Source organism: Vigna angularis, chromosome 11, assembly GCF_016808095.1.
Source record: "Vigna angularis cultivar LongXiaoDou No.4 chromosome 11, ASM1680809v1, whole genome shotgun sequence".
Lineage (NCBI taxonomy): Eukaryota > Viridiplantae > Streptophyta > Magnoliopsida > Fabales > Fabaceae > Vigna > Vigna angularis.
This window is the reverse complement of record NC_068980.1, coordinates 2,360,665-2,387,159: the sequence shown is the minus strand read 5'-3', so window position 1 is coordinate 2,387,159 and position 26,495 is coordinate 2,360,665. Positions and strand designations below refer to the sequence as shown.

Sequence of the window (26,495 nt, the reverse complement as noted above, 5' to 3'; positions counted from 1 at the left end):
CTTCAAGACTGGATTACTAATCAACAAATCTTGGGACTAGAGGTGCATTGCAAAACCGTGAACCACCAATGAGATGTAATGGAAGCTATAACAACTCTCAAAACCACCACATGACAGAGAGACCCACTGCGAGCTCTAAATTGACTACAATGACACCATTGTTACAAGAGCTCCGCTGCATGAAGCCTCCATTGTCACTATCGCCAATGCATTCTAATTAAAATGTCAAATATGGTTTTCATATTTCTCGTGGATTTTTTTTCTATGTTGGATGAAAGTGGATTTATGGTGGGTGATAAAGGATTCAGTTGGACTGAAAATAGGTTGTCCCATTTTGTTTGTATGTGTTGATTTTTTTATTGGAAAGCTAAGAAAAGAAGGAGTGAGAGGAAGAAGATGAACCAAGATATTTACAAATTAAATTTATGGACAACAATTTTTTTAATAATTATCGACAAATATAAAATTATATTTATAAATATTACCTAGTGTGCTATTATTGACATTTTTTACTCAATTTATGAAAAAAATTGTTACCATCAGATTTTTGACATTTTCAATGGATATATACAGTCGATAATACATTTGTTTCTCTTGCAATAACAGATTCATTTACTCCATCTAGAACATTTGTTGATATATTAAAATTTATCGATAAATTATTAGACGCCAATAATAGTTCGTTGTAATAAAAAAAATTTGTTGTGTTTTAAAATTTCATGAGAAAGTGACTTGGTCATTTAAATGACATTTGATACCACTAAGAACAATTTTTTTCAATAATTATGTTATTCAGAATCAAACTTTTTTAATATAACTTAACTCATATTAGAGACTAATTATGCAACTCATAACACACTTAACTCGATTCAACCAAGATGGAAATTTTTACTATATACTTGGAATTGAATTCTTTATCGTCTTCTCCTCTCTTTCGTTTGTTTCAAAATCTATACTTTTAAAAAGAATATTTTCAAAGTACATGTTAGTCTTTTTCTTCAAAACCTAACTTTCAAAGATAAACATATTTATAAAGCAAACTACCAAAAAATGGTGAATCCTAGCAAACCACCAGCACCTCCACCTTTCCAACCAACTTTCCTTTGTTTCCATAACTTCTGTTGGTAACCTCACCTTCTTCGAAAGGCAAAATTAAGGAATGAGAATAAACACATTTTGACTGCTTCCTACTTCCATATATTTTCCTTCATCACTTGTTCTATCCTTCGGAGTTTCACCTTCAAAATTTTCCTTCTATGTTTTCAACATACAAGTTAATTGAAAGAAACCTTTTTACTGCTAAAAGAAAAAAAAAACTATTTTTCCTTTCTGTCAAGTTAAACGGGTAATCAAATCTGTGATATCATTTCTGTTTATATATTTTTGTATGTTCATTCATATCTCTTATTAATTTATTCTTTTTCATTACTTTTTTAGTGGGAGAAAAGTTATTTCGTCATTCGTTAATTGAAAGTTAACTTTTTACTAAAAAAAACTATTTTTCCTTTGACTGTCAAGTTGAAAGATATAAAATGATTATATGTAAGAAATCTTTTCATCTGTAATGTACTCAAGATTTAAATTAAAGACTATGTTGTGAAACAAGTTACAAGTAAGTTGATCCGTGCGCGTGATGATAAACTATATTTTATATCACTTTGAATGTTTTACTTTATCTCGAAATATTTCCCATTTTCAAACCAACCAATCAATAATATAACATCGTTTTATATTTTTTGGTATTTTACTTGTACGTAAATAAAACCGCAATTACATTTCACCTAATTTAATAATTAAAATGATTTTTTCACAATAATTTATGTAAGAGTTGAATGGTGTTACATTCACCTTCATTCACTTTTTTTATTGAGAAATATTATTTTAATGACACAAATGAGCTGGGAGTGCACATTGTGTCTTGGTCGTGCAAGATCCCATTTAATCATGGAACAATAAAACAATAAAACAAGATAATGACAAAAGAAAATATTTTTCTATTGCTAATTTTTTAAAGTTAATACGTGGTTCACACAAGACAACCTCATTAAAAGCTGAACAAACATAATAAAACAATGTAGTTTTGCTGTACCCACATACACCGTAAGACTGTTTTTGAGAGATTATCGCAAAGATACACATATACATGACTGTTTCAATATAAAATCTTAAAAAATAATTTGTTTATGAATGATGTTAAACTTTTTTCACTTTTTATTCGATATAAAATTTATATTTATATTTTTTATTGTAAAAAGAACAATATTTAACGATATATTCTTATTATAAATTAAATTGTAATATATTTATAAACATATAGCAGGAGAATCCAACCATCACCAAACATATGTCAACAAGACTCTCAAAGTTGAATATTTGCAAATTTTTGAATTTTATATTTCTAGTGTTTGCCAAATGACAGATTATTTGTGATACACATGTCATATTCCAAGCTAACTACTTCACTATAATTTTTTTTTTCATGTAAACCACAGGACGTCAAATTGAAAAGTCTAATATTCAATGATTGAAAATTCTTTTTCTAATGTATAGGTAATAAAAAACTATCAACAAAATTAATTTCAGTCGCCGAGTCAATGAACACATGGAAGGAAGCAAGGAGTTTCATTTAGAGTGATGAATCGTTTTCTATTATCGATTTTGGAGTCAACTTGAGCATGAGGAGTATCAGCAAAGCAACATCAGCAGAAGGATGAAACTCATAATGTTGTATAAGTGAGAGGAGAAGAAAATCAAACATGGTTTAGTCTGAAAATTGAATGAGTAAAAATTTTGTAGGATTATGATATGTTAATAATTTTTTCTAATAATTTTTTAAGAATAGACTACGTGTCACTATTTTCGTATATTTGAAATGGACTAATCACGAGTTGTAAAAAAATTGTCAAAAAAAATTGTTAAAAAAACTTTTTCCAAATTTTGTATTGTGGAAGAGTTATCTAGACCATCATAAGTTAACAATTTTTTTTTAGAATAATGATAATACTTTGACAACATTTTTTTTATAACATTTTAATATCATTTACGTGTCATTTTGTGATAGGTCCAAAATTACTCCACAATTAATAATAATAATCATAAACATCAATATAGACCAATCACATAATGACACGTAGATGATATTAAAATGTTGTTAAAAAAATGTTGTCAAAGTATTATTATTTTTTTTAACAACTTTTTCATAAATTGTTGTAAAAAAGTTGTAAAAAAAACATTTTCTCTAAACTAAACAAGAGGGTGGGAGAGTTGTGAGTTGAGGTTGTATGTGTACTATTTGTAGCAACATTAATAGTTTATCTTAATTCTGATAAAGACCATTAGGAAATGAAAATGACAAGGCCGACAAAGGATTGCATAGGAACACAGATGAAGAAGATGCAGAGATTGAGATAAGGGGGGACGCTATGGATTTCGGTACGTTAGGCATCTTTGTCTATGTGGGTGGATGGATCCATAACCTAAGAGATGTGTGTGTCTCTTAACCATGCAAAAAATGTCGGAAAGTTTGAGCATTTTTTGATGGGTAGCAATAGTTACAGTGATGATGGGATGAACTGTGGGAGAAGAATAGAAAAAGAATTAAGGGCAGAACTCAGACGCTTTTAGCCATGCTGGTTGGAATTTAATCAATGAATCAATCATGTATGTCACTGTAAAATTTAGAAAGCAAGGAGGGTCCACTAACAATGATGTTAAGTAACACAAGGGAACTTCTTTCTCTCTCTTTCTGTCATTCTTTTTCTCTGTTCTTCTCTCTCTAAGTGCCTTTGGTATACAACTATCAACTATCTATCTATCTATATCTATTTATCTATCTGCTTATACAAATGATACTCTCTTTTTACGTGGTTTGCTTTTCCACCCCCTTTTTTCTGCTTACTTTACGATTAAGGGAAAGGGGAGGGAGAGGGGACTGTGTATAAACAAAGCTTTATAGCAAAAATAATTGAGCTTGATTAAAGGCAACATATATTATAAACAATAAAGAAGGAAAAGATTTTTCTGGTGTTGAGAAAGAGAACAGAGGAAAAGACAGAAAAGCGCAACGTCAGAGTTTGCCATAGGGTTCTCCTTGGTATGTGGTTTCTGGTATTGTTTTTCACTGCCTCAGATATAGAGGGAAGATACTACTTCTTCTCATCTTCCTCTCTTTCTTTCTCTGTGTGTGTCTCTGATATTGAGCTTTGAGTAGCTGCTTCTATATTTTCTTTTGTTCGTATTATTATAGTGTGGACATCACTGGATTTTGGTATATATATGAAAAAAACAAAAATTGTCTCTTGGGTTGGTGCCAAACAAGTTTGAGAAACCATGAATTATGTTTGTAGTATTTGCTTCACTTCGCAGATGTAGAGAAACTCTCTCAATTATCATTTTTTTCTCACTGATACTATTTTTTTCTTTGTTGGGGGATTTGAAAGACTATATATATTCCCGAGTTGTGTGTCAATTTTGCCTCTTTGTTCTGTTCGTTTCTCGCTAGTCCAGTTCCAGCCTTTTCCTTTTCTGTTTTAGGTGACGGTTGTCATTTGATCGATCCCAGAAGCTAGCAAGAGTAGTAACGTAAGAAAAACTCAGATCTAGCTATGGCTCGTGACAATTCAAAAAGGTCCAAATATGAGAAAAAACGATGAAGGATTTGATTTGATGTTCCAAAAACCATGTCTAATTTGACTTCTGCATCCGGTGAAGCTAGTGCTTCTTCAGGCAATAGAACCGAAATTGGTTCTGATTACTCGCAGCAATACTTTGCTAGCCCACCAACTCAAACGCAGGCTCCAACAAAGAAAAAGAGAAACCTTCCAGGCAACCCAGGTTTTTTATTTTTATTTTTATATATATCTCTATAAACTTCCAAAGTTTGTTTTGATTTTGGTTTGTTTGTTGTATGTTCTTGTCTTGTTTATCTGAATTGGGTTTACCTTTTCCTTTTTGTTTGGATTGGTGTTTGTATTTTCTTAATTGTTTATTCAGACCCGGAGGCTGAAGTTGTGGCGTTGTCTCCAAAGACTCTCTTGGCCACAAACAGGTTCGTCTGTGAGATCTGCAACAAAGGGTTTCAAAGAGATCAGAATCTCCAACTTCACAGAAGAGGGCACAACTTGCCATGGAAGCTGAAGCAGAGAACGAGCAAGGAGATAAGGAAGAAGGTTTATGTCTGCCCAGAAGCAAGTTGCGTCCACCACGACCCTTCAAGGGCCCTGGGGGACCTAACTGGCATCAAGAAGCACTTCTGCAGAAAGCACGGCGAGAAGAAGTGGAAATGCGACAAGTGCTCCAAGAAGTATGCTGTTCAATCAGACTGGAAAGCTCACTCAAAAACCTGTGGCACAAGAGAGTACAGATGTGACTGCGGAACTCTCTTCTCAAGGTAACTAACCTAAACCCATCACCTATATATATATATATATATATATATATATATATATATATATATATATATATATATATATATATATATATATATATATATATATGAATTACGCGGGTTCACTTTACATCATTCATTAATGAAGGATGCTATATGAATCCGAGGTTGACTAAAAATTCCACCACATTTCTTCAACTTTTTACAACATTAAAACCACGTTCCTACTCCCTTCTTACAATGAAGAAGATGACACACTAAACAAAAAGTGTATACTATATATATATAGTGTATGGTATATACCTAACTATAACTATATACTTGTGAGAGAGAGAGAGAATATTTGAATGTGGCAGCCAGGTGCCTAGCAAACATGGAGTGTGAATGTATAACTGTCTTTTAGGCATTGGGAAAAGAGAAAGGTTGAAAATTTGTGGACTGTTACAGCACTTTTGTGACATGGGTTTGGTTTGGTTTTGTTTGTATTTGTTTATGAGAATCAGGAGGGACAGTTTCATAACCCACAGAGCCTTCTGTGATGCATTAGCAGAGGAGAGTGCAAGATCTGTGACAGGCATGGACATTGGCATTGGCATTCCCAGCAACTCAGCTACAACGTCAACAACACCTCACAAAGCACCTGCAGCAGGAGTAGTGATCCCTTCATCCTCTCATCATCATCATCATCATCATCATCATGAAGACATCCATGGTAACAATTTCCCATTGAAGAAAGACCAACAAGGTTTCATGCCCCCTTGGCTTGGACAACCACCCTCCACCATTGATCTCTCCTCCTCCTCCTCCTCATTCTTCTCTCAGCAGGATCATGTGAGCAGTCTCCATGAAAACCCTAACCCTAGAGGTGGTGGTGGTGGAGGTGGTCCCACTCTCCCTCCCTACCCAACAGCACCTTCCCCTCCTCACATGTCAGCCACAGCGTTGCTGCAGAAAGCAGCCCAAATGGGAGCTACCATGAGCAAAACTGGCTCCATGATTAGGACCCACCAACAGGCTCACGTGTCTGCTGACTCTTTGAATTTGTCCTCACGTGACGACCAGATGACCCCCACTTCCAACACCACCACTCCCCATGGCTTGGTACCTTTCGGGAATAAAGCTGTTCCTGGTATTGGTGTTGGTGTTGGTGTTTCTTCATCACTCCTTCACCATGTTATTAACTCTTTCTCTTCCCCTTTTGAAGGGACTTCTTTTGAGGACCCTTTCAATGGTGCTGTGACGAAAACAACCGCCGCTGATGACCGTGCCGGTGGCGGCGGCGGCGGCGGAGGAGGAGGAAATTATAATGAGGCCATGACCAGAGATTTCTTGGGTCTTAGACCCCTCTCTCACACTGATATTCTCAACATTGCTGGCATGGGAAACTGCATGAACTCCCAACATAACCAAACCCAAAACCCTTGGCAAGGTTAGCTCCATATGTTTTACAAATATATCTGCATTTTCCTCTTCTTTATTTCATTACAATATATAATATACATTTATTTTTGCTTTTGTTTATCATATATATTCTTAATCTTCCCAAAGGGACGCACCTTCCAGAATCTCAATATTTATGTGGTTATATTTTACAGATATATATATATATATATATATATATATATATATATATATATATATATATATATATATATATATATAAAATATATATATATATGACTTTAGTATATTATTTAGTTTTAACGCAGTTTATTAATTTTTATAATGTCATTAATCTTCTTTGTAGATCGGTTTTCGATTATTAATTATTGTTTGAACGTTAGTTTCTGACAACTAGCTAGACACAAAAATAATCCTAGGCGAATCTAAATATATTTTTATTTTTGTCTCTATGTATGATACTATCTGTGGGTGGACCTGGTAAAAATATTTTTTTTTTGAAATGGTCGTCGGAAAATTTACTTTTTTAATTTATCTTTTATTCTTTGTAATATTTATTTCATTTTATGTGTGTAATATTTTTATTCATTTCAAATAGTCATTTTAAAAAAAATAATGGATACCGAAAACAAATTATTTAAATATCATATAGGGCAAACACAGGAAATGAAATATTACAATGACTGAAGTAAAATAACGAATCAAAGAAAGTAATTTTACAATGATAATTTAAAATGAAAAATTTTATGAGGATTAAAACCAAATAATGATATACCGAAGGAAAAATGCTTAGTTCATTTTAACTATTATGAAATAAGATATAGATAAAATAGAGTTATAAAATTGATTATAATATAAACTTTAAACAATAAATGCAGCTAACTATGCGACAATGCTTCTTAAGTCAATGATGCTATTATACAAGCAAAATTACTGTTATCACTAGTACAATTTTTCAATTAAAAAATATAAAAATATTTAAAAGTAAATAAGAAATATACATAGTGTGTGTATTAGATACGTGAAGTGAATAAAAAATGGTTTTTTATGTGTTTTATGAAGGGTTTGGTAATTTAAAAGTGAAAGAAACTAGAAGATATAAATCATTTACTAAAAGAATAATAATAACTAAAAGATTATGAAAATTATAGTGTGTTAATTAAATACTAGAGGTGAGAATTTACCATAGAGTATAGAATCATTTTTTATCTTCTTTCTCTTTCTTAATTTTCAAAATTAAGTGAAACACGAGATTAGTAAACAGAATTTGTGATAGAGCTGTTCATCTTTTTAAAATTTCCACTTTTAGAATGAGGTGGTACTTTTTTTTAATCATGTACTTAGATATAGCTTTATATATTTTCTGACAATTTGTTTGTCTTTTGTGCTTTCTTGGCATTGGATTCAAGCTGAAGTATGTTTGTTGTGATAAGAATAACACGTTCAGTCCTTATCACACTCTCTGCATTTTTATTTTTTATTTTTGTTGTTGTTCACGCAGCTTTTACAGAACTAAAGAAACCAGACAAACATTAAGAATGATAAACGTTAATGGCCAAAATGTGTGTATGCCCATCCTTCTCATGTGTGGTTTTAAGAATAAAAAAAAGGTTGCTTTGATACGTTTGAACCTGTTTCATCAGAAAATTTTCACTTTCTGCAATTAGTTAAACCATTTTTCAAACATGCACTCGAATAAAATCAGCAGAAACTATTCGTCATGGATTACTGTTACGCAATCTGGTTTGGTAATTATGAAGTAATGAATGTTTTCATGATGCATCTTTGCAATGTATCCTACCTACCACTTTGTCTTAAATCTTAATTATATTAACCTTTTTATCTTCACTTTACCAAATCTTAATCATTATTAGCCTTTTTCTTTCATCATTTTTTTCTCCTAACTTAATTAGTGGAGAAAAGAAACTCAAGTTTTCTTAAGCTAATTAAATATAATTTTTTAAGATAAATATAAAAGTTAATTTCTTTTATAACTTGAGATTAAGTTTAATTGATATTGTTTGTCTTGAATTTGTGGAAAGATGTATTAGATGGTTGTTTTGATAACATTTACGTTGAAAGTACCACATTGATAAGAGATCATTTATAATATATAAATGAGGTACAAATCTCATCTTATAAACCGATTTTATGGGATTGAATTAAATTTAAAAACCATTTTTTTAATATGGTATTAGTGTTGTTATGAATTGTATAAAACGAAGACTACTAAGTTATGTGTGATGGTAGTAAAGGAAGTTGAAAAAATTTAGGATAATAAAGAAAGTAAAGGAAGAAGAGATGGTGAGAGATTGTGATGGAAGCAAGATGGATATTTGGTCATAGGGACGTATGCATGTGTTGAGTATAAAGAGGCATTCATGGATATACGATAGAGGGGATGGGTATAATAAGGTGGAATATTGGGATCTTAAAAAGCATTGGATTCTTTTTTTTTATGAGGACGATATTCGTGACTATGATGTTTAGAATATATATGTTGGTTTGATTTATCAGTTTAAATTTTTTTAGTTTTTAAAATTAAAATTAAAATTTGTTTTTAATTCTTTAATTTAAGATTGCATTTTTAATGTAAAATTTGACAGGTTCGAACTAAAATATAATCTTAAAATACAGTTTAACACCTAAAAGATATTATTTTTGTTAAATTAAAAAATCTACATTTATATTTTTTAAAGTTTAAATATTAAAATATAAAAAAGTTTGAAATATGAATCCATTTCTAGTTTTAGTCTCTATAATATTTATTTTACTCGTTTGGTTTTTAATTAAAGTTTTATTCGATCTTTACAAAATTAAAACATCAATGATAGTGCTTTTGAGGTTATAATTTTTTTAAGTTTTTGTTAAACTATTCGTCATTCACTTCGGTGGTATTATTTTGTTATCAAAGTCAACTATAAATGCATATTGAATATAATCAAGCTATTTTATTATCTCAAATTTGTATTTATAAATTTTTGAATAAGTTTCATATCAATACCTGTCTATTTATGATCCAATTGACAATGATTATATTTTAACTTAAGTTAATCATCATAATTTTAATTATTATCTTAATTATTGTTTAAAGTTGACCGTTTGGTACATGTTGTCTGACTCCCATCTATTAATTATTCTTAACTGATTGGGTTATACAGTTTTAGACTAACTGGATAACCATTAGGACAAATAGGTTATTACTTTCATGTTTTTTTTTTTTACCAATATAGCAATAGTACCTTTCCTTTCTTTTCCAACATTTTCTCCCATAGGATAATTTTTCCTTTATTTATATATAGATAACAATTTATTTTTCATGGAAACAGAATTTTAAAGTGTTATTTTTTACAAATAATTTTTTCCTCTCAAAAGCCTTTTTTCTTTTCAAATGAAGAGAAAATAAAAATTCAGATCAACATTCAGTTATTTAAAAATCGAATTCCGATTAGTTTTTCGGTCGGTTTTCAATTAATCAAAGCTCAACATTCGACTTTCGAAAAAATGAATTATGAACTTACAGAATACAATGCGGTAATTAAACGACGTATATTAAATATATGTAAGATTTTGTATTGTTTTCTTTTAAAAATACTTTGACACATTTTACACGCTTTTCCATTATAAAAAACATGTGAAATGAATTACCATTGTGCTTTTTAAAAATGTTACAGTTGTATAAACATGCAACAGTGGTAGAAAAATACTATTTCATGCATTAGAGCATTACTTAATATATAGGCACAACTTTAACATGAATCAAAATAGGAAAAATTTATATGAAAAAAGTTTAAATAATAAAAACATATATTATAGGAATTTTTTTTATACAGTCATTACACATTTATTTTTATCAATGGATATTTATTATTTTGATGATATTTTTAAAACAATTCATTTATAACTTTTTATTTTATTAGCAACTTCAAACAGATTAAGGATTTTAATATTAGTTAAATTAACTTAATGTTTATAATTTCATAATTTCTATGTGATCCTAAATGATAATAATCGAGAAAGGTGCTCAAATTTAAACATAAAAGCATTTTTAAAATAATAACATTAAATAAGACAATTGTTGAATTTTGTTTCATAACACACATATATATAGACTCAAATAAAAAAAAAATCATCTCTAAATTTCATCTATATTATTTAGTTATTATTAGAAAAGCATATCTATAATAAGATTTGTACATTGTGTCCTATGCTTATAATTTAGAAATTACAATTATTTATTTCATAATATCAAGAAGATTAAGTGAGTTCAACTAAGACTGGCATTCTTAAACAGTGTGAAATTAGGTATAAGTTATTCTTTAAACGTATATTTTTTTGTGTAAATGACCCAATATTTCAAAAATATCAGAAAAATTATACATATTAATTTATAATTAGAAAACTATATAAAATATATAAATGATTCTTATAATTCACTATTATATATATAAAAAGTCAGACTTAAATTGTTTACGTGGAGGATAAATAAGAATAGGATAATTGCATTGCATGTTTGTGAAAATTGTGAAAGTGGTGAGATTTCATTGTTGGAGAGAGACAGAAAAGGTGGTGAAGAAGAACGTAAAGGGAAAGGGAGAAGGAAACGTAGGAGGTAACAGTAATAGGTATGTGTGGCTACTGTTACATGTTACTGTGTTGCATTGGTTTTAGGTGTTATTGGGGTTTCTTTTTGTCTGCAGTCTAAAATGGAATATGAAAAATTATAAGCAATGTGTGGTTGGTTGGTAGGTTTTAAAAGGGTTTTTGTTTGTTGTCTGTGTATTGTAATGGCGAGCATATATAGAAGCCATCATCCTAGTTGACTTGTCGTTGTAAAGATGCTTCCCCCACACTTACCCTTTGCCATTAAATCATCTCACCTTTTCTCTTTGACCCACTTCATCACTTTTCTTATTAATAATGCAACCTTTATTTATCTATTTTATTTACAAATTCAATAATAATAACATTTTCACACACATCAATATTTTACATTCATTTGATATTATTTTTATTATTTGTTAGATTGTTAGAATAATAATAAAATGATTTACATTCATTTAACACACTTAATGTAATGCCCCGGCAACTTACAGGGAATATTGATTCCCCACACATAAGCACGCTTAATCATGAAGTTCTTATGGGTTAGGCTACCGAGAAAAGCAAATGCATTTGGTGATATGAGTAGCCAAATCAATCCCTTTAAGCTATCCTTCAACTGTATAGTCTCATATCTATACAATCTCTAGATCCCTCTCATTCCGGTGTATGTTCCATTCGTCTATGTGCCCCTTCCACTGGAAGCCTGCCAAGAGCCGCTCCTTATCAGTATCCCTTGCACTTCGTGCCTCTTGCACCTACGATCACTCTCCGCCCTCGTCAGTGTGTCACACTTAACAAAAGTAAAATATCATAAAAATTGAATTTTTATAGTTTTTGGAAGAAAAAGAAAAAAAATATAGTATAAATGAATTTAAAGATAATTATATGTATCAAAGTATCAATTTTTTTTTTTACTTTTTATTATTTAAAAAGAAAAACAAAAGTTCATTCTTTCATGATAATTTTATTATTGTATTATATGTCAAATGGATATAAAAATGTATTATTTTAAATTTTCTTCTTAAACACTACTGTCTAGTTAAATTATATATTATTTTTTTAAAGCGAAGAATACTTTAAAATAAAAAATTAGATTTATAAATATTTCTTTTTTATATATTTTTTAAATTTATGATTTTTACTTAATATAAAACCCTGATAAAAACTATCAATTATATATGTATATAAAACTCTAGAAATATCAATGGTTTGAAATCTTTGAAAAGACTGGTATAGTTATAAAATCTCTGTTATTTATACGTTAAATTGTTGTGTTAATTAAGGGTTGTTTGAATCTCATTTTTTAAATAAGGGCTTTTTTATAGAAAGTGGTGAGGTATAAAGTAGATGGAAATAAAAATGTGTAAATAGGAATGAGTAAAATAATAAATATTTTATTGAAAAATAAGAAAAAAAGTAAATTGAAAAAGGATAAAGATGACTTAAAAAGGTAAAAATAAAATAAAAGCATTAGTAGAATTTAGTCTATTTTAAATCAAGTTTTATTGTACCAGATAATAAATATTTTTCTTACTATTTCTTATATACTTGTTTGTGTTATTTCTATCTTACCAAACTAAATCATAGATGTGAATCGAGGTAATGGGTTCAGGCCCATGTATGGACTCCTTGGACATTGGCCCAACAAAAATTAAAAAAAAAACTCTGGACTTTTGTCCATATTTTGATTTCGAATTAACTTGATTTTAAAGAATTAATTTTGAGTTTTTTTATTGATATATCTTAAAGACAACTACGTTTAAAATACATCTGTTATTAAAAACGAGCGTCTTTTTTTTTATAAAAATTTAAACTGCCTTTTCTCACGATACAAGGAAATAATATTTTTTCAGTAACTTTTTAAAAACTTAATGTTAGATAAATTTCATAAAAGGTGACGTAAACAACGCCGGTTTTTATAATATAAATTTTAAAAGATTTATTTTCACACGAAATGGTTTTTGAAATTTATTATTAAAACTGATTTTCGCTTTGTAATCATCAAAATATATTTTAGTTTTCATATTTTTATTTTTTACTTTTTCTTCTCTTATTTATGACACGAGGGATAAGATAAGTGTCAAACATGTTGGTCAATGAAATTATTCAATTTTCTTAGTGAACTCATCTTATCCTCATTCTTTGCTATTATTAAAAATGTTATTGGTGTTAAAAAAAATTTCTTAATTTAATTTAAAAAAAAAGATTAGATAAAATAATCTATACGTAAAATGAAAACATGTTTGACTTGATTCGCTGAACAACAGAGAGTAATATTGAAGCGTGTTTGAAGCGAGTGAGGTGAATGAGAATTCGATCGAGTAAGAGTAACGGTGCAGCATCGAAATTGGTGGCCATGGCGAAGAAGGGAAGCTCCAGAGCTACCATTTTCTTCATCTTCGTCTCTTTCATACTTTTTTGTGCTTTTCTCCCTGTTTTCGCTCCTCTTCCTTCTTTCCATTCTCCTCACCGTTCTCATCGCAATACAGTAAGTTTCTTTACTCCTTCTCTCTTATATTACTTTTTTTTTTTGCAGCTCAATATTCTCAACTGTTTACACAATTGCATGAGCTAGCTCTTTGCCAAATAGTAAATACTAAGATTGATGTGTTAGTAGAGCCGGTGATATTGCGCTGTGCTGATAGTAACCTGTTAGTGAAAGAGTTTCTAATTTTAGTCTTCTTTATTTATTTATTGAAAATAGGGAAAATTTTATTATATAAGGAATGTCTTCAATTCTTTAAGATAACTTGCACTATAATTTGTTTGTTATTTTTTCTGCCTTGATTACTTGCTGTGATTGTTGGTAATCAGGTTAACAGAAAGTTTGAGATCGCCAGTGATAGGTTCTGGAGAGACGGTGAACCGTTTCAGATCATCGGTGGTGATTTGCATTATTTTCGAGTGCATCCGGAGGTAGTACATTTCTTGCTGACATCTCTTAGTTTAGAGAGAGGGAGAGGGATTTTCAGCAACTGCCTGGCTGCACACCCACTGCACATCATGATTGTGTTTCAGTCATTGGAAATATTATTGCTTCTTCTTCTTTAAAGTTGTTTTGGTTCTTTTATCTTGGTATTTTATGATCAGCGGAACAAGAACATGGAGTGAGCTGTCTTGCTCTCTTGCAATCTTCATCATAAGAATAACAGAGATTGATAAATGAATTTGCCTCATTATTCTGAGACATGATAACTGATAAACATTTTGTTTTGTTCAAGTTAAATGCTTTTATATGGTGATGTTGTTTTCTTTCTAATTGGCAGTACTGGGAAGATAGACTGTTAAAAGCCAAGGCATTGGGCTTGAACACAATTCAGACTTATGTTCCGTGGAATCTGCACGAGCCAGCTCCTGAAAAGTTTGTTTTTGAGGGTTTTGCCAACATTGAAGCATTCCTGAAACTTTGTCACAAACTCGGTCTCCTTGTGATGATTCGACCAGGACCATACATTTGTGCAGGTTGGATATTGTATTGTTGAAGATATGATTCATTGTTAAAGATATGATCTCATTAGGTTGAATGTAAATGAGGATATGAGATGTATTTAGTGGATATGCAGATATTTTATTATATTTTGTTACCTAATTTATCTTGTACATATAATTATAAATAGATCTCTGTGTATGCTCATAACATACAATTCTTGTAATCCTACACGGTATTAGGGTAGGGTTCAATCCCCTCATTTTTTTTTTCTCGCCCAGTTTCTGTTGTTCATGATGAATAGTACAGCTAATGCTTCCTGCTGCCAAACAGTAACTCATTCAAGACCAAAGATCTTGAACCTTCACTATATACACCCAGTGACAACCAACAATAGTATAACCATCAACCACCGAGAGTTTTGAAATGATCAATATTACCATCCGTCCAACCTTCACTATATACACCCAGTGACAACCAACAATAGCCATCTTTGGAGGTAAATTTAATCCAATGGAGGAGCAAGAAACATAATGCAGTTGCAATATTTAGTATTGTGCCATGGAAGCAGCTACAAGGGAAATTACATAGCTTCAACAACTCCTTTCAGCAGCTCCAATTTGGGGACATTTGTGACTGTGAGCTTGTTTGCGAGCCGCTCTTCATTTTGTATCTAATTCAGTCTTCCATGAAAAGACTAAAAGCAGATTTATTGTCATCTTGTGAGAGAAAAAGTTCTCTCAGGAAAAATCACTACTGAATTTGTCAGCTCCGCTGACTAGCTAGCAGATATGCTGACAAAATCTCTCAAGGGGTTTCATATTGATCATATATGCAGCAAGCTTGACAGATTTTGCATATATGTTCTAGCTTGAGGGGGAATCTTGAAGATATGATCAAGTTAGGTTGAATGTAAATCATGATATACGATATATTTAGAAGATACGTAGGGATTTTATTTTATTACCTCATATCCTGTACATATGATCTGATTATGAATAGATCAATATGTGTATGACCATAAAACACACAAGTCCTGTAACCCTACCTACCAATATCTTACAACTTAAATGCCTGTTAACTAAATTTATCTAGGAACTTCAAGTTTGTCTAGATTACCAAAACATAATATGCCGTTTCTCATATATACCTTTTAGCGAAGAATGTAATTTTTGGGTTGTACTCACTTATATTATATCTCTTTCAACAAAATAGCAGAATTGTAAAACCCATATCATGCAGGTTCCATGATAGTTTTAGATCTCCTCCCTGATTTAATCTATTCAGATGCCACATACAATATTATATGGAATATTATTATAACTATGTTAGATTCACTTACTAAAACTTTTATAATGGCCAAGTTTCTCCACTCTAAAAGCCTTCCTTTGCTCTTCCTTTTCTAGTTGTAGTTTGTGATGTATGGTTTTGTTCTGTTGCTTACATTTTGTTTAATAAATGTCTTTAATTACAGATCTGAAATTCATTTGATTGCTTTACTTCATCCTGCTTATATGCTGGATCATGTGTCAATTATAAACTCTAATGATTTACTGTTATCATTTTCAAATCTGAGAGACCTGTCAAGTTATTATCCCAATCCACATTGGCAAATTTTCTTTTTTTTCCTTTGTAGTATGACAACAAGAGAAGGCAACATGTGTTCTCTATTGCCAATTCAAAGTTTGTATGGCTGGCCATTGCCATCTTTTGTCACAATTATTTCCATTTCTTATTCTTTACAGATGATATAGAGAAGGAAAATAATGTTTAGCTTCTGTATGCTCTGCGCTAACTTTGACATTGTTCTAGAATGCTATCTTATCTATAGATATCTTATTTCCTCTTTTATACAGTATATTTAATCCCCCCACCTAGAATCTCCATTGGTGTTGATATTTGTCTAAAATGATGAACAAGAATTCCAGATGATGAGTTACTGTTGATTTGTTTCAGAGTGGGATTGGGGTGGTTTCCCAGGTTGGTTCCATTCCATAAACCCAACTCCCAAACCAAGATCATCTGATCCTACTTATCTTCAACTGGTATGTTTTTCTTTATATATTTTATTATAACATTGGTCTTCCATGCAACTAACTTCTTTGTACTCAGTAATCTTATGGTTGGAGTTGTATTTTTTATGTTTTTTATTCTATAATTCTATCTCTTGTATGCCTTTCTGTTTTTCAATTTTGGAAACAAAGCTCAACATGACTCTTGGTGTTTTATAATTTATTCATATTTTATTAGATATTCTCTCGCATGTTTCGATGTTCTTTCCTCTCCATTTAAACATGTAAGTTCTTTTGGTCTTTACAATTTCTGTTTTGTCTGCTTGAGAATCCTGACTTTCGAAGAAGAATGTGAATGTAGTATTCTCTTATGTACGTGGGAATCAAACAATGTTACATGAATTACAATTATGTTGTCTTGATAATTTCAATATCATCCTTATGATTCTTGGGCTCAAAATCTCAATCATGTCTACTATAATGGGTTGTAACGCCTTGATTGATACCATGAGTGTTTCAGTAAATGAGTCTGGAGGTTGAGATTGTTGTTACCTCTTCTGAGATCTGGCTTCTTAGGTCTGGATGCCTAGCTTCTGTTGCATCATCTTAAAGTTCAATTAAGATTATGGTAACATGCAACCTCAAGATTTGAATTGAGCTCAACCCGCTGTGACAATTGGAGAATGCTGCTATCATTTAGAAAGTTATTGAAAAATATACAAGTGTAGATGTTGTAAGGCTATAACATTGCCTGTCTCTCTCATATTGATACCACAGAATCAGCCTCGTTGGAGAAATCCTTTAGTGCTTTGATGTCAGGCTATATTCAATTAAACCATCAATTTGTTATTTTTAAAAGGGAAAAGGTGAACTTTTTTGTGGCTTCATTTTAACAATGTCTTATAGTGGTTTAAATGGAGTATTATAAACAAAGCATTATGATCATTGAACTCGTAGCATTTTGTAAACAACTCTAGATTGTGAATTAAGTAATGTGATTTTGGAAAGGATGTCTATGTCCATGAAAGCATTTGGTGTACGTTGTTGCCCAAGTTTATACATTACTTTCATTGAAGTTTGGACTTATTATAGTTTGAAATTTAAGGTTGAAAGATGGTGGGGTAATCTGCTTCCAAAGTTTGTTCCTCTCCTATATGACAATGGAGGCCCTATAATAATGGTTCAGGTATGTTGTTTTGGGTAGAGTTTATTGAGTGTATTTACCTGATTGGCATTATTATCCAGATGTTTATAAAACATAAAATATGTTGAAGTTTTATGTTGACTTCAAAAACAAAAAAATTATGTGCTTATGGTGTTAAAATGGCATAATTTGCTTCTTCAAGTTATAGGAGTATGATGGAGAATGGAAAGAGATATTCTGAATTATTGATATGATATGTGTTGTAGACAAATTACTGAAACCATATACTAATCATTTTAGGTCATTAGTATAATGATTTTACAAAAAACTTGATTGATACAAGCCTGACCCTGACCCAATAATGTCAGTAATGTCGTAAGATTAAAAAAAAGAGTCCTATTATTTTTACCATTTCTCTTCCTATTTGTTCTCTCTAAAACTTAAGCTATGTGGTTTGGTTACATTTAGTGGAAAGTAGTGTGTCTAAATATGCAAGTATTCCTCTCTACTCATGTGAATCCCTGAATGCTTAACTTTATTTATTAAGATTGGACATAACGTCACAACTATTGAATAGTTTTCAAGATTTGTGCATTTCTTCTATTTGGATGTTAACCACTTATCTTATGAAAGGAGAATTATATTAACTTATGTGACATCATTTGACAGATTGAAAATGAGTTTGGTTCTTATGGAGATGACAAAGCATATCTCCATCACTTGGTCATCCTGGCTAGAGATCATCTTGGCCATGATGTTATTTTGTAAGGGTTATGTTTTTTAACCCTCACTTTATTGTTCTTAAGCTGGAGTATTTTTCTGCAATATGATATATGGAGGCTATAGTAAAAGATGTTGGTTTGTACGACTAGGGTCATCTTAAGAGTTAGACCATGACTTTTAGTTCTCCTCTTTCTGTGTGTGTATCATTCAGTCTCAGTAATTTAACTGCCTAAGTTTCAATGTGAAGAAAAATGAAAAGAAGATAGTGATACAGAAATGGACCAATTGGAAAAAGGAGAGATAATGTACTGAAAGAGGAGGATGAAGTGGAAGAATTAACTATTGAGGGTAAAAGATTAGTTAGTAACGGACATGACTACTAGTTTCCAGTCAAACAATTAAATTGGTAATTTAGACATCATGAATGTTCCTAGTTATTATTTCGTTTTCTTCACTTAATCTCACTTTTGCAAACATAGCCACCAAGATGGAATTCATAGGTGTCTTGCTCTTCTTATTGTATCTCAGAAATATGCAATTTTTAATTTTATTGCATCTTCATAATTAACTTTACCAAATTTAGTTTACAGTCTCGTAGGAATTCCTGTCTAAACATAATATAATTTATATAGGGAATGAAAAAAGATGGTAAACAGTTTTTTGTATAACCAATCATATGGTGACAGCTCAAGTTCTCTTTTCTATACACATTCTTGAGTGGTCTCTATACTGTTTCGAGGCAAGTAAGATAATTTGCTATAATGGTATATTTTTCAGAAAAAAGTATTGATTTGTCTATCAACAAAGAAGGATTGGTTAAACGTGAAGTTGAATTTCAACTTTTGAAGTTCTACTTATAATGTTCAAGTATACCCCTAGAAATCCAAAATTTAAACCAACATTGGTACAAGTCAATGTCATGGGTAGTTTGAGTCCAATCTCCTTTTTTGTTAACCTTTTCCTTTTATTCATTGTTTTCAGATACACTACAGATGGAGGCGTGAGGGAAAATCTTGAGAAAGGATCTATTCGTGGGGATGCTGTCTTTTCAGGTGAAAATTTGTCATTATTAATATTAATTTAAGGTTTTACAAACGTGTTCATTGTCCTCTCTCCCTCCCTCTCTGTGTAAAGATATGTGAATAAGGAATAGTCTCAAATTATGTGACATGCCACATCCATGACAGATTTGTGTGCCTGTATGTTTGTGAACTCCAACCTTATTTTCTTATCCTTATTAATTTGTTATTGACTGATATATATATATATATATATATATATATATATATATATATATATATATATATATATATATATATATATATATATATATATATATATATATATATATATATATGCATATCTATATATATGTGAGTGTGTGTGCTTTTATAGCTGTTGATTTCAGTACTGGTGATGATCCTTGGCCTATATTCAACTTACAAAAGGAGTTCAATGCTCCAGGAAAATCACCACCTTTGTCAGCGTAAGTGTACTCCTATGAAATATAATTTTTGTTTATCAAATGCTAAATACTCAAAGTGCTTGTCATATCAGCGAGTTTTACACTGGGTGGCTTACACACTGGGGAGAGAAGATTGCCACGACAGGAGCTGATTTTACAGCAGCTGCTCTTGAAAAAATTTTGCAAAAAAATGGTTCTGCAGTCCTCTATGTATGTCTCAATCTCTTCCTTTCTACCGTTTGAAAATCACATTCTGAAGAATCCTCTTGGTTTGGGTTTTCTAATTTTCAGATGGCACATGGTGGGACTAACTTTGGATTTTATAATGGAGCCAATACTGGTGTAGATGAGGCTGACTACAAACCTGATCTCACTTCTTATGATTACGTTAGAAATCTTCTAACCCTTATGTTGCAACTTCCATTGTGAACTGTCATATGCATATTGCAAACTGGACTGACTATCACATATCCAGGATGCACCAATTAGGGAATCTGGTGACGTTGACAATTCAAAATTCAATGGTATGGATCTAATGATTTTCACTCATTTTCAAGCTATCAATATTCTGTTGTACTTTTAGTTTTCAAAATATCTACTATTTTGCAAATCTTTAGCCTAAAGCACTTTGTCATGCTGTGGAAGCAATATTCAGAGTCAAATAGAAAGTGTGCCTAAATAACTCTGTCTGGTTATCCTAAATACATCCAAATTCTACCTTTTAATATCTAATTATGTCTTTCTATCTTTTATGCTTTTCATGTTTACTATATTGTTATGAACATAGTCAAGGTTTCAAAATCACACCCTTTGTAACTTGGGTTTCAGAATTTTTAGAAATTACTCCTGTTTTATAGGTAAAAGAAATATGATGTTGTTACAGTTTCTGTTCGTGTAGAGAAAGAAAACATTCTGCATAGAACACATTGGACAAAAGCAGGTTTCAAGAAAGTTATACTCTCACCAGTCACCCTTTCGCATATTATGAATCAAAATTATGTGGAACTTTACAATCTACAATGTTTAAACTTCAATTTACTTCCGTACTGGCATAAAAATATCATATATTCAATTGAAGAATGTCTTCTCGTTTATCCAAACTATAATTCGTTCCCCTTCTCGTTCTGTCATTGTTTGTTAAACTTTGTTACTTTCAATATAATCATCCAAGCAAAATTTTAAATTTGTGCTTGCATATGTTTCAGCTATTCGAAGGGTTATAGCCAGATATAGCTCAGTACCTCTTCCATCTGTTCCCTCTAATAATGAAAAGGCAAGATATGGACCAATTCACTTACAAAGAAAGGCTTTTTTACTTGACACGTTTGATTTCACCAATTCCACTAATGTGTTTGAATCTGAAACTCCAATGCCAATGGAGTACGTGGGCCAGGTATGTCATTTCTTTTCATAATTGTGAAAGATTCCTAAATTCCTAAACTGTTCTATTAACCTCTGCGTTCAGTTGTTTGGTTTTGTATTGTATATCACTGAATACAGAGCGAAGAGAGGTGGAAGAATTTTGTTCATACCAAAGGTGCTATTTTAATTCCTTCGTTAGTTCTTATTTTGTTTTGTAGCTACTTTCTTCTGACACTATCATCTTATTTCTATTACCCATAGCTACAAAGTTTACAGGATGTCTCATCAATATAGCTTCTCTAATACAAGAAATGATAAATGTGCAGTTACATGACAGAGCTCAAGTATTTATTTCATGCCCTTCTGAAGATGGTGCTAGGCCAACTTATGTTGGAACTATCGAAAGGTGGTTAAATAACAAACTAAATCTCCCTGATGTTAAATGCCATTCTAACATCAACTTATTTATTCTGGTACGTAGCTGCTTTCTTATTTATTCTTAAATCATTTTGTAAAGAATTTAATTTTGGCCGATTTTTGAGCTTATGTCGTGGACTAAGCAAATATCAGTTTTGATTATTTTTCTTTGTGGGAATTCATTTGGTCTTCGTCCTCCATTATGGAGATAATAAGAGAGTACCAGAGAATTTAAATATTTATTGACGACTTGAAATTTTGGTTTCAGTAGGACTTAAAGAGAACCATAAGTCCATTAAACCTGTTGCTTTACGCTACTCAAAGAAGTTAGCGTAAATAGTCGTTAAAAATGTTTGTTTTTAATATTTAAATTTTTTTACACGTTAAGTAGAACATTTGGTTTTAGTTAGTCCTTAGAGAATAATTAAAACCACATCATTTTTGTTCAATGTGTTGAGACTGAAAACATATAGAATCTATTTTGTTAAAAAAATTACCATTTCAATTATTTCGAGGAACCAAAATATATTTACTTGATGAATAATGTAAGGTTTAATTATGTTTTTAGTGTCTAAAATTTGGAGTGAATAATGTTTTGGTTCTCTAAATTAAAAAAAAAAAAAGTATATTTTAGTCTCTCAAATTTTTATAAAATGATTTTTGTTTTAAACATTAAATTTGAGACTTAAAAAAGTTTTTATAAAAAAAATCATTTTAGTTGTTCAAATTTAGTGTGTAGGGGTTCAGATCACATATTTATACTTCAAGAATCTAAAAAATGATATATATTTTTTAATTCGATAGACCGTAATTATATTTACTCTAAATTTAGGGAGCTAAATATTTTATTGAGTAATTATGTTTTTCTTAATATTTGAATTAGCCTAATAGTCAATCTTAGAAGTTAGTAGCTGAATTGATACATTTCATTCGACTTTTGCAACTTGACATTATTTATTGGTTAACTTCTTACTTTAGTTGTATAGTTTGTTATCCCTGATTATGATAAATCAAGATGCCTCAACTTCTGAGCGGTTTCCTTCAGTTTATAATATGTTATGGGATTTAGCCGAATACTTTCTTCTGCATTTTGTAGGTTGAAAACATGGGTCGTGTAAATTATGGGGCTTACATCTTTGATAGAAAGGTATAGGTCATCTGAAGCTGATGCTCTAAATGTTTTATGGTAATTGATTGATGTTTGACACGACATCTACAGGGCATTCTGTCTTCAGTTTATCTGGACGGGGAAAAAGCAAAAGGGTGGAAAATGTTTCCTATTCCCTTGCACAACCTGAATGAAATGTCAACCTACAATCCTATCACGCAGGCTTCCTACTCTGCATTCAGTGAAATAAAATCATCCAGAAAAAAGTTGACTTATAAGCATGGTATGTACTAAAATACATTCTGGCTGTGTGGAGAGCTGCCCTTTTCTATTATTAAGGCTCACTTTTACGGTATTCTAAATCGTTGATATCAAGTGTTGACCAATGTGTTTCTTTTCCTGCAGAGAATACTTCCAAAGAACCTGCATTTTATTCTGGGCACTTCTCAATTGATAAATCAAGTCAGGTCATGGATACGTTTATATCATTCAGCAATTGGGGGAAAGGCATTGTGTTTGTTAATGACTTCAATATAGGAAGATATTGGCCGGTAAAGTAAAATAGTATTTTATTCCTCTTAAATAAATTATAATTGTGATTATGTTGCATAACATAAAATGTTTTCCGTTCCAAAATTATAGTTGTTTTAAACTAGGGCACATCCATTAAAAAAAAGTTCACTATTATATGTAGCAGTTTTCTGAAGTTTAATGCTTTAGTAGATAGATATAAATAGGGGTATAACAAAAAAAAAATATTACAAATGATATCCTGGATTTGTAAAACAACTTTTGTTTTGGAATAAAACGGAATTGATAAAAAAACTATAACTTTACAAGATTTTAGAAGGGAAAAGTAAGTTGTCCAACAATGATGTTTTTGCTTTGGTTCTTTGATAGTCGAGAGGACCACAATGCAATCTCTACGTTCCTGCTCCAATCCTAAAGCAAGGAGACAACTTTTTGGTATGTTACCGGAATAGCTTTAATTTGACTCTAACACCTATATTTGTTTTATATGATGCAAATTTGCTAATTGTAACTCTCATCTCATAAATATCTTCGATTGGAGATGTTACAAGACTCTAAGGACATGGTTCTTCCAACTATTATAATTGTGATTTATCTCAGAAAAGTTATATTCACTGGTATATCTCAAAAAAATTATATTCACTTGAGAGAATCACATCCAAATTTGATTACATTCTCCTCAACCAATAATGTGCAGGTAATACTTGAGCTGGAGTCTCCAGATCCTGAACTTGTGGTACACACAGTCAGTGAGCCAGACTTCACATGTGGCTCTAATGGGATGAGCCTTCATCAGCTTTAATAAGATCTCAAAAAAATGTATGACCGTTGAAAATAATTTAAGAAGTTGGAGTTCAATACAATTTCCTACCTTCAATAGATTCTAAATTACTGCACATATAATATAATATGGTAGATAATATAACTATTGAAAAATTAACCATTGACTCTTAAGTAATAGCTACGATTGAGTAACCAAAATAATGTTAGCACTATACTTTAAATCTCTTTACATTAAAGTAACTAAACCATGGCATTTAATAATGTGTTTGAAACAATGTTGTATTCTCATAATGTCTCAATGGTTAAACCCCTTTAGTTGTTCCTATTTTAGTGAGTTTTTTCCAGTTGGATCCTCCTTTTATTAAAATCTCTAATTTAGTCCTAAAAAATGCTAATTTGAGTCAATTGGATTTTTGCCATTAAATTGGCTTAACCAAGTTAAATTTTTAATGAAATAAGACGTTGGTGTGACCAATTTTTTAAACATAGTATTGACATAATTCTTTACATGGAATTTAAGAATATTTAACATTTTAAAAAATTAGGAATTTTTGGAGTGTAAAATGTAATCAGGAATTAGGATTCATTGAAATCAAAATTGTTGTCCCATTGAAATTGAAATTAGGGTTTGTTGTCCCTAATTTCTAATCACATAGGAATTTTATCAAACTCTGTTACCAATTTAATAATAGGAGTTCAATTGACTCAAATTAACATTTTTTTAGGACTAAATTGATAATTCTAATAAAACGGAAATCGGAAAAAATCTATGTAGTTTCTTTTTTTTTGTTTGTGGAGAGCAAATTCACAAGGGTAAAATGTTAATAATCTCTTCTTAAGTGTAGAAGTTATTGAAGAAGAAAACTTGATCAGTTTTCACTTTTATTCTTACATTATAAATTAATATTTATACTTTTTAGACATAAGCTTCCACTCCTTTGGTTATATTATTTTAATAGTTTAATTTTAGAAATGCATTTACAGACTAACTCCATTGCAAATAAAAAGTTTGTCTCAATGGTCTCAAAATATGTTCCTATATCTTTAAATGTGTAGTTGTTACTTTTAATTGTTTATCTTTTTCAACAAACTTTTATAATACTTTCGAAATTAAATTTCAATTTTTTTATGAGGTTATTATTAGTTTCAAATAATTTTTTTTTGTAAAATTTTATATATTCGTTATAAAATAAAAATATAATTTCTATATTCAATCTTTATCTACTGCAATAAAATTTCTATATATATTTCTACTAGTATATACAAAATTTATACTAAATATTTAGTTTTATTTTTTATCAGTAAAATACCAAATATTTAGTTAAGTGGATAAAATTATACTTGATCCTTTTTTCAGATATTACATCACTTTTTATATAAAGCTAATTTCATATAATTTTATGATAATAAACTATTGAAAAATTAAAAAGTAATAAAATTATTATTATAATAATTATGAAATTAAATATAAATAATTTTTATAATTGTATTATAAGTAGATTTTATTTATTTTATAGTTATAATTAAAAATTTATTAAGTTTATAAAAACTGTAAAATTAAAAAAAAATCATTAAATTTTAAAAAATAATAAAATTGATAAAATAATTATTTTAATTTAAAAAAAAAACAATTTAAAGAATAAATTTGGAAAACAAATTTAGACAAACAAAAAATAATTCCTTTTATATATATATAGGTATAAATAAATAATGGTTTTTACTATTATAATTTCTAGTTATGATTGTTAACATCAAATTTCATTAAAATTAAACAATAACAACAACAAAGTTTTCTTTACACTTTTTTAAAAGAAAAATATTTTTAACCATTAAGTTAGTTTCTATTTGTTCTTTCTCTCACCCAACTTTGTTTCTTTTTTATAGTTTAGAACAACATTAGTAGTTTTTTTAATTTAATAAATAATAAATTTTCGTCCCACTTACCACATTCAATTAATAATTACATTTAGAACATATTTTTCTAAACCTATCAATAGTTATTTTGTTATGATAGACATTATTAAAAGTTAAAATTGACTTTATGTAAAATATTCATCATAAATCTAAAACGTAATTTATATAGCTACAAAAATCTAATTATTGTAAAATTTAATTCTAATATTATTTTTTT

At 30.1% G+C, this 26,495-nt stretch overlaps 2 protein-coding genes across 4 annotated transcripts; both read left to right on the top strand.

Moving 5' to 3' along the window:
- The first annotated feature begins 3,776 nt into the window (after positions 1 to 3,776).
- LOC108334495 (protein indeterminate-domain 11) lies at positions 3,777 to 6,964 on the top strand. 3 transcript variants are annotated; one of them, XM_017570372.2, is made up of 4 exons: positions 3,777 to 4,833; positions 4,993 to 5,389; positions 5,890 to 6,515; positions 6,591 to 6,964. In XM_017570372.2, the coding sequence occupies exons 1-4, from the start codon at positions 4,680 to 4,682 to the stop codon at positions 6,818 to 6,820; spliced, it is 1,407 nt and encodes a 468-aa protein (XP_017425861.1). In that variant the 5' UTR covers positions 3,777 to 4,679; the 3' UTR covers positions 6,821 to 6,964. The 3 variants fall into 3 exon arrangements, with proteins under 3 accessions (XP_017425861.1, XP_017425859.1, XP_017425858.1); XM_017570370.2 differs by having other exon boundaries at positions 3,780 to 4,093; positions 4,534 to 4,833; positions 5,890 to 6,964; XM_017570369.2 differs by having other exon boundaries at positions 3,780 to 4,833; positions 5,890 to 6,964.
- Positions 6,965 to 13,630: 6,666 nt separating this feature from the next.
- LOC108334217 (beta-galactosidase 8) lies at positions 13,631 to 24,469 on the top strand. Its single transcript, XM_017569937.2, has 19 exons — positions 13,631 to 13,880; positions 14,207 to 14,308; positions 14,659 to 14,854; positions 16,776 to 16,864; positions 17,937 to 18,017; positions 18,645 to 18,739; positions 19,680 to 19,750; positions 20,094 to 20,184; positions 20,256 to 20,373; positions 20,455 to 20,550; positions 20,639 to 20,687; positions 21,369 to 21,556; positions 21,629 to 21,700; positions 21,852 to 21,998; positions 23,039 to 23,089; positions 23,162 to 23,333; positions 23,456 to 23,601; positions 23,951 to 24,016; positions 24,279 to 24,469. The coding sequence occupies exons 1-19, from the start codon at positions 13,698 to 13,700 to the stop codon at positions 24,381 to 24,383; spliced, it is 2,118 nt and encodes a 705-aa protein (XP_017425426.1). The 5' UTR covers positions 13,631 to 13,697; the 3' UTR covers positions 24,384 to 24,469.
- Positions 24,470 to 26,495: the final 2,026 nt, after the last annotated feature.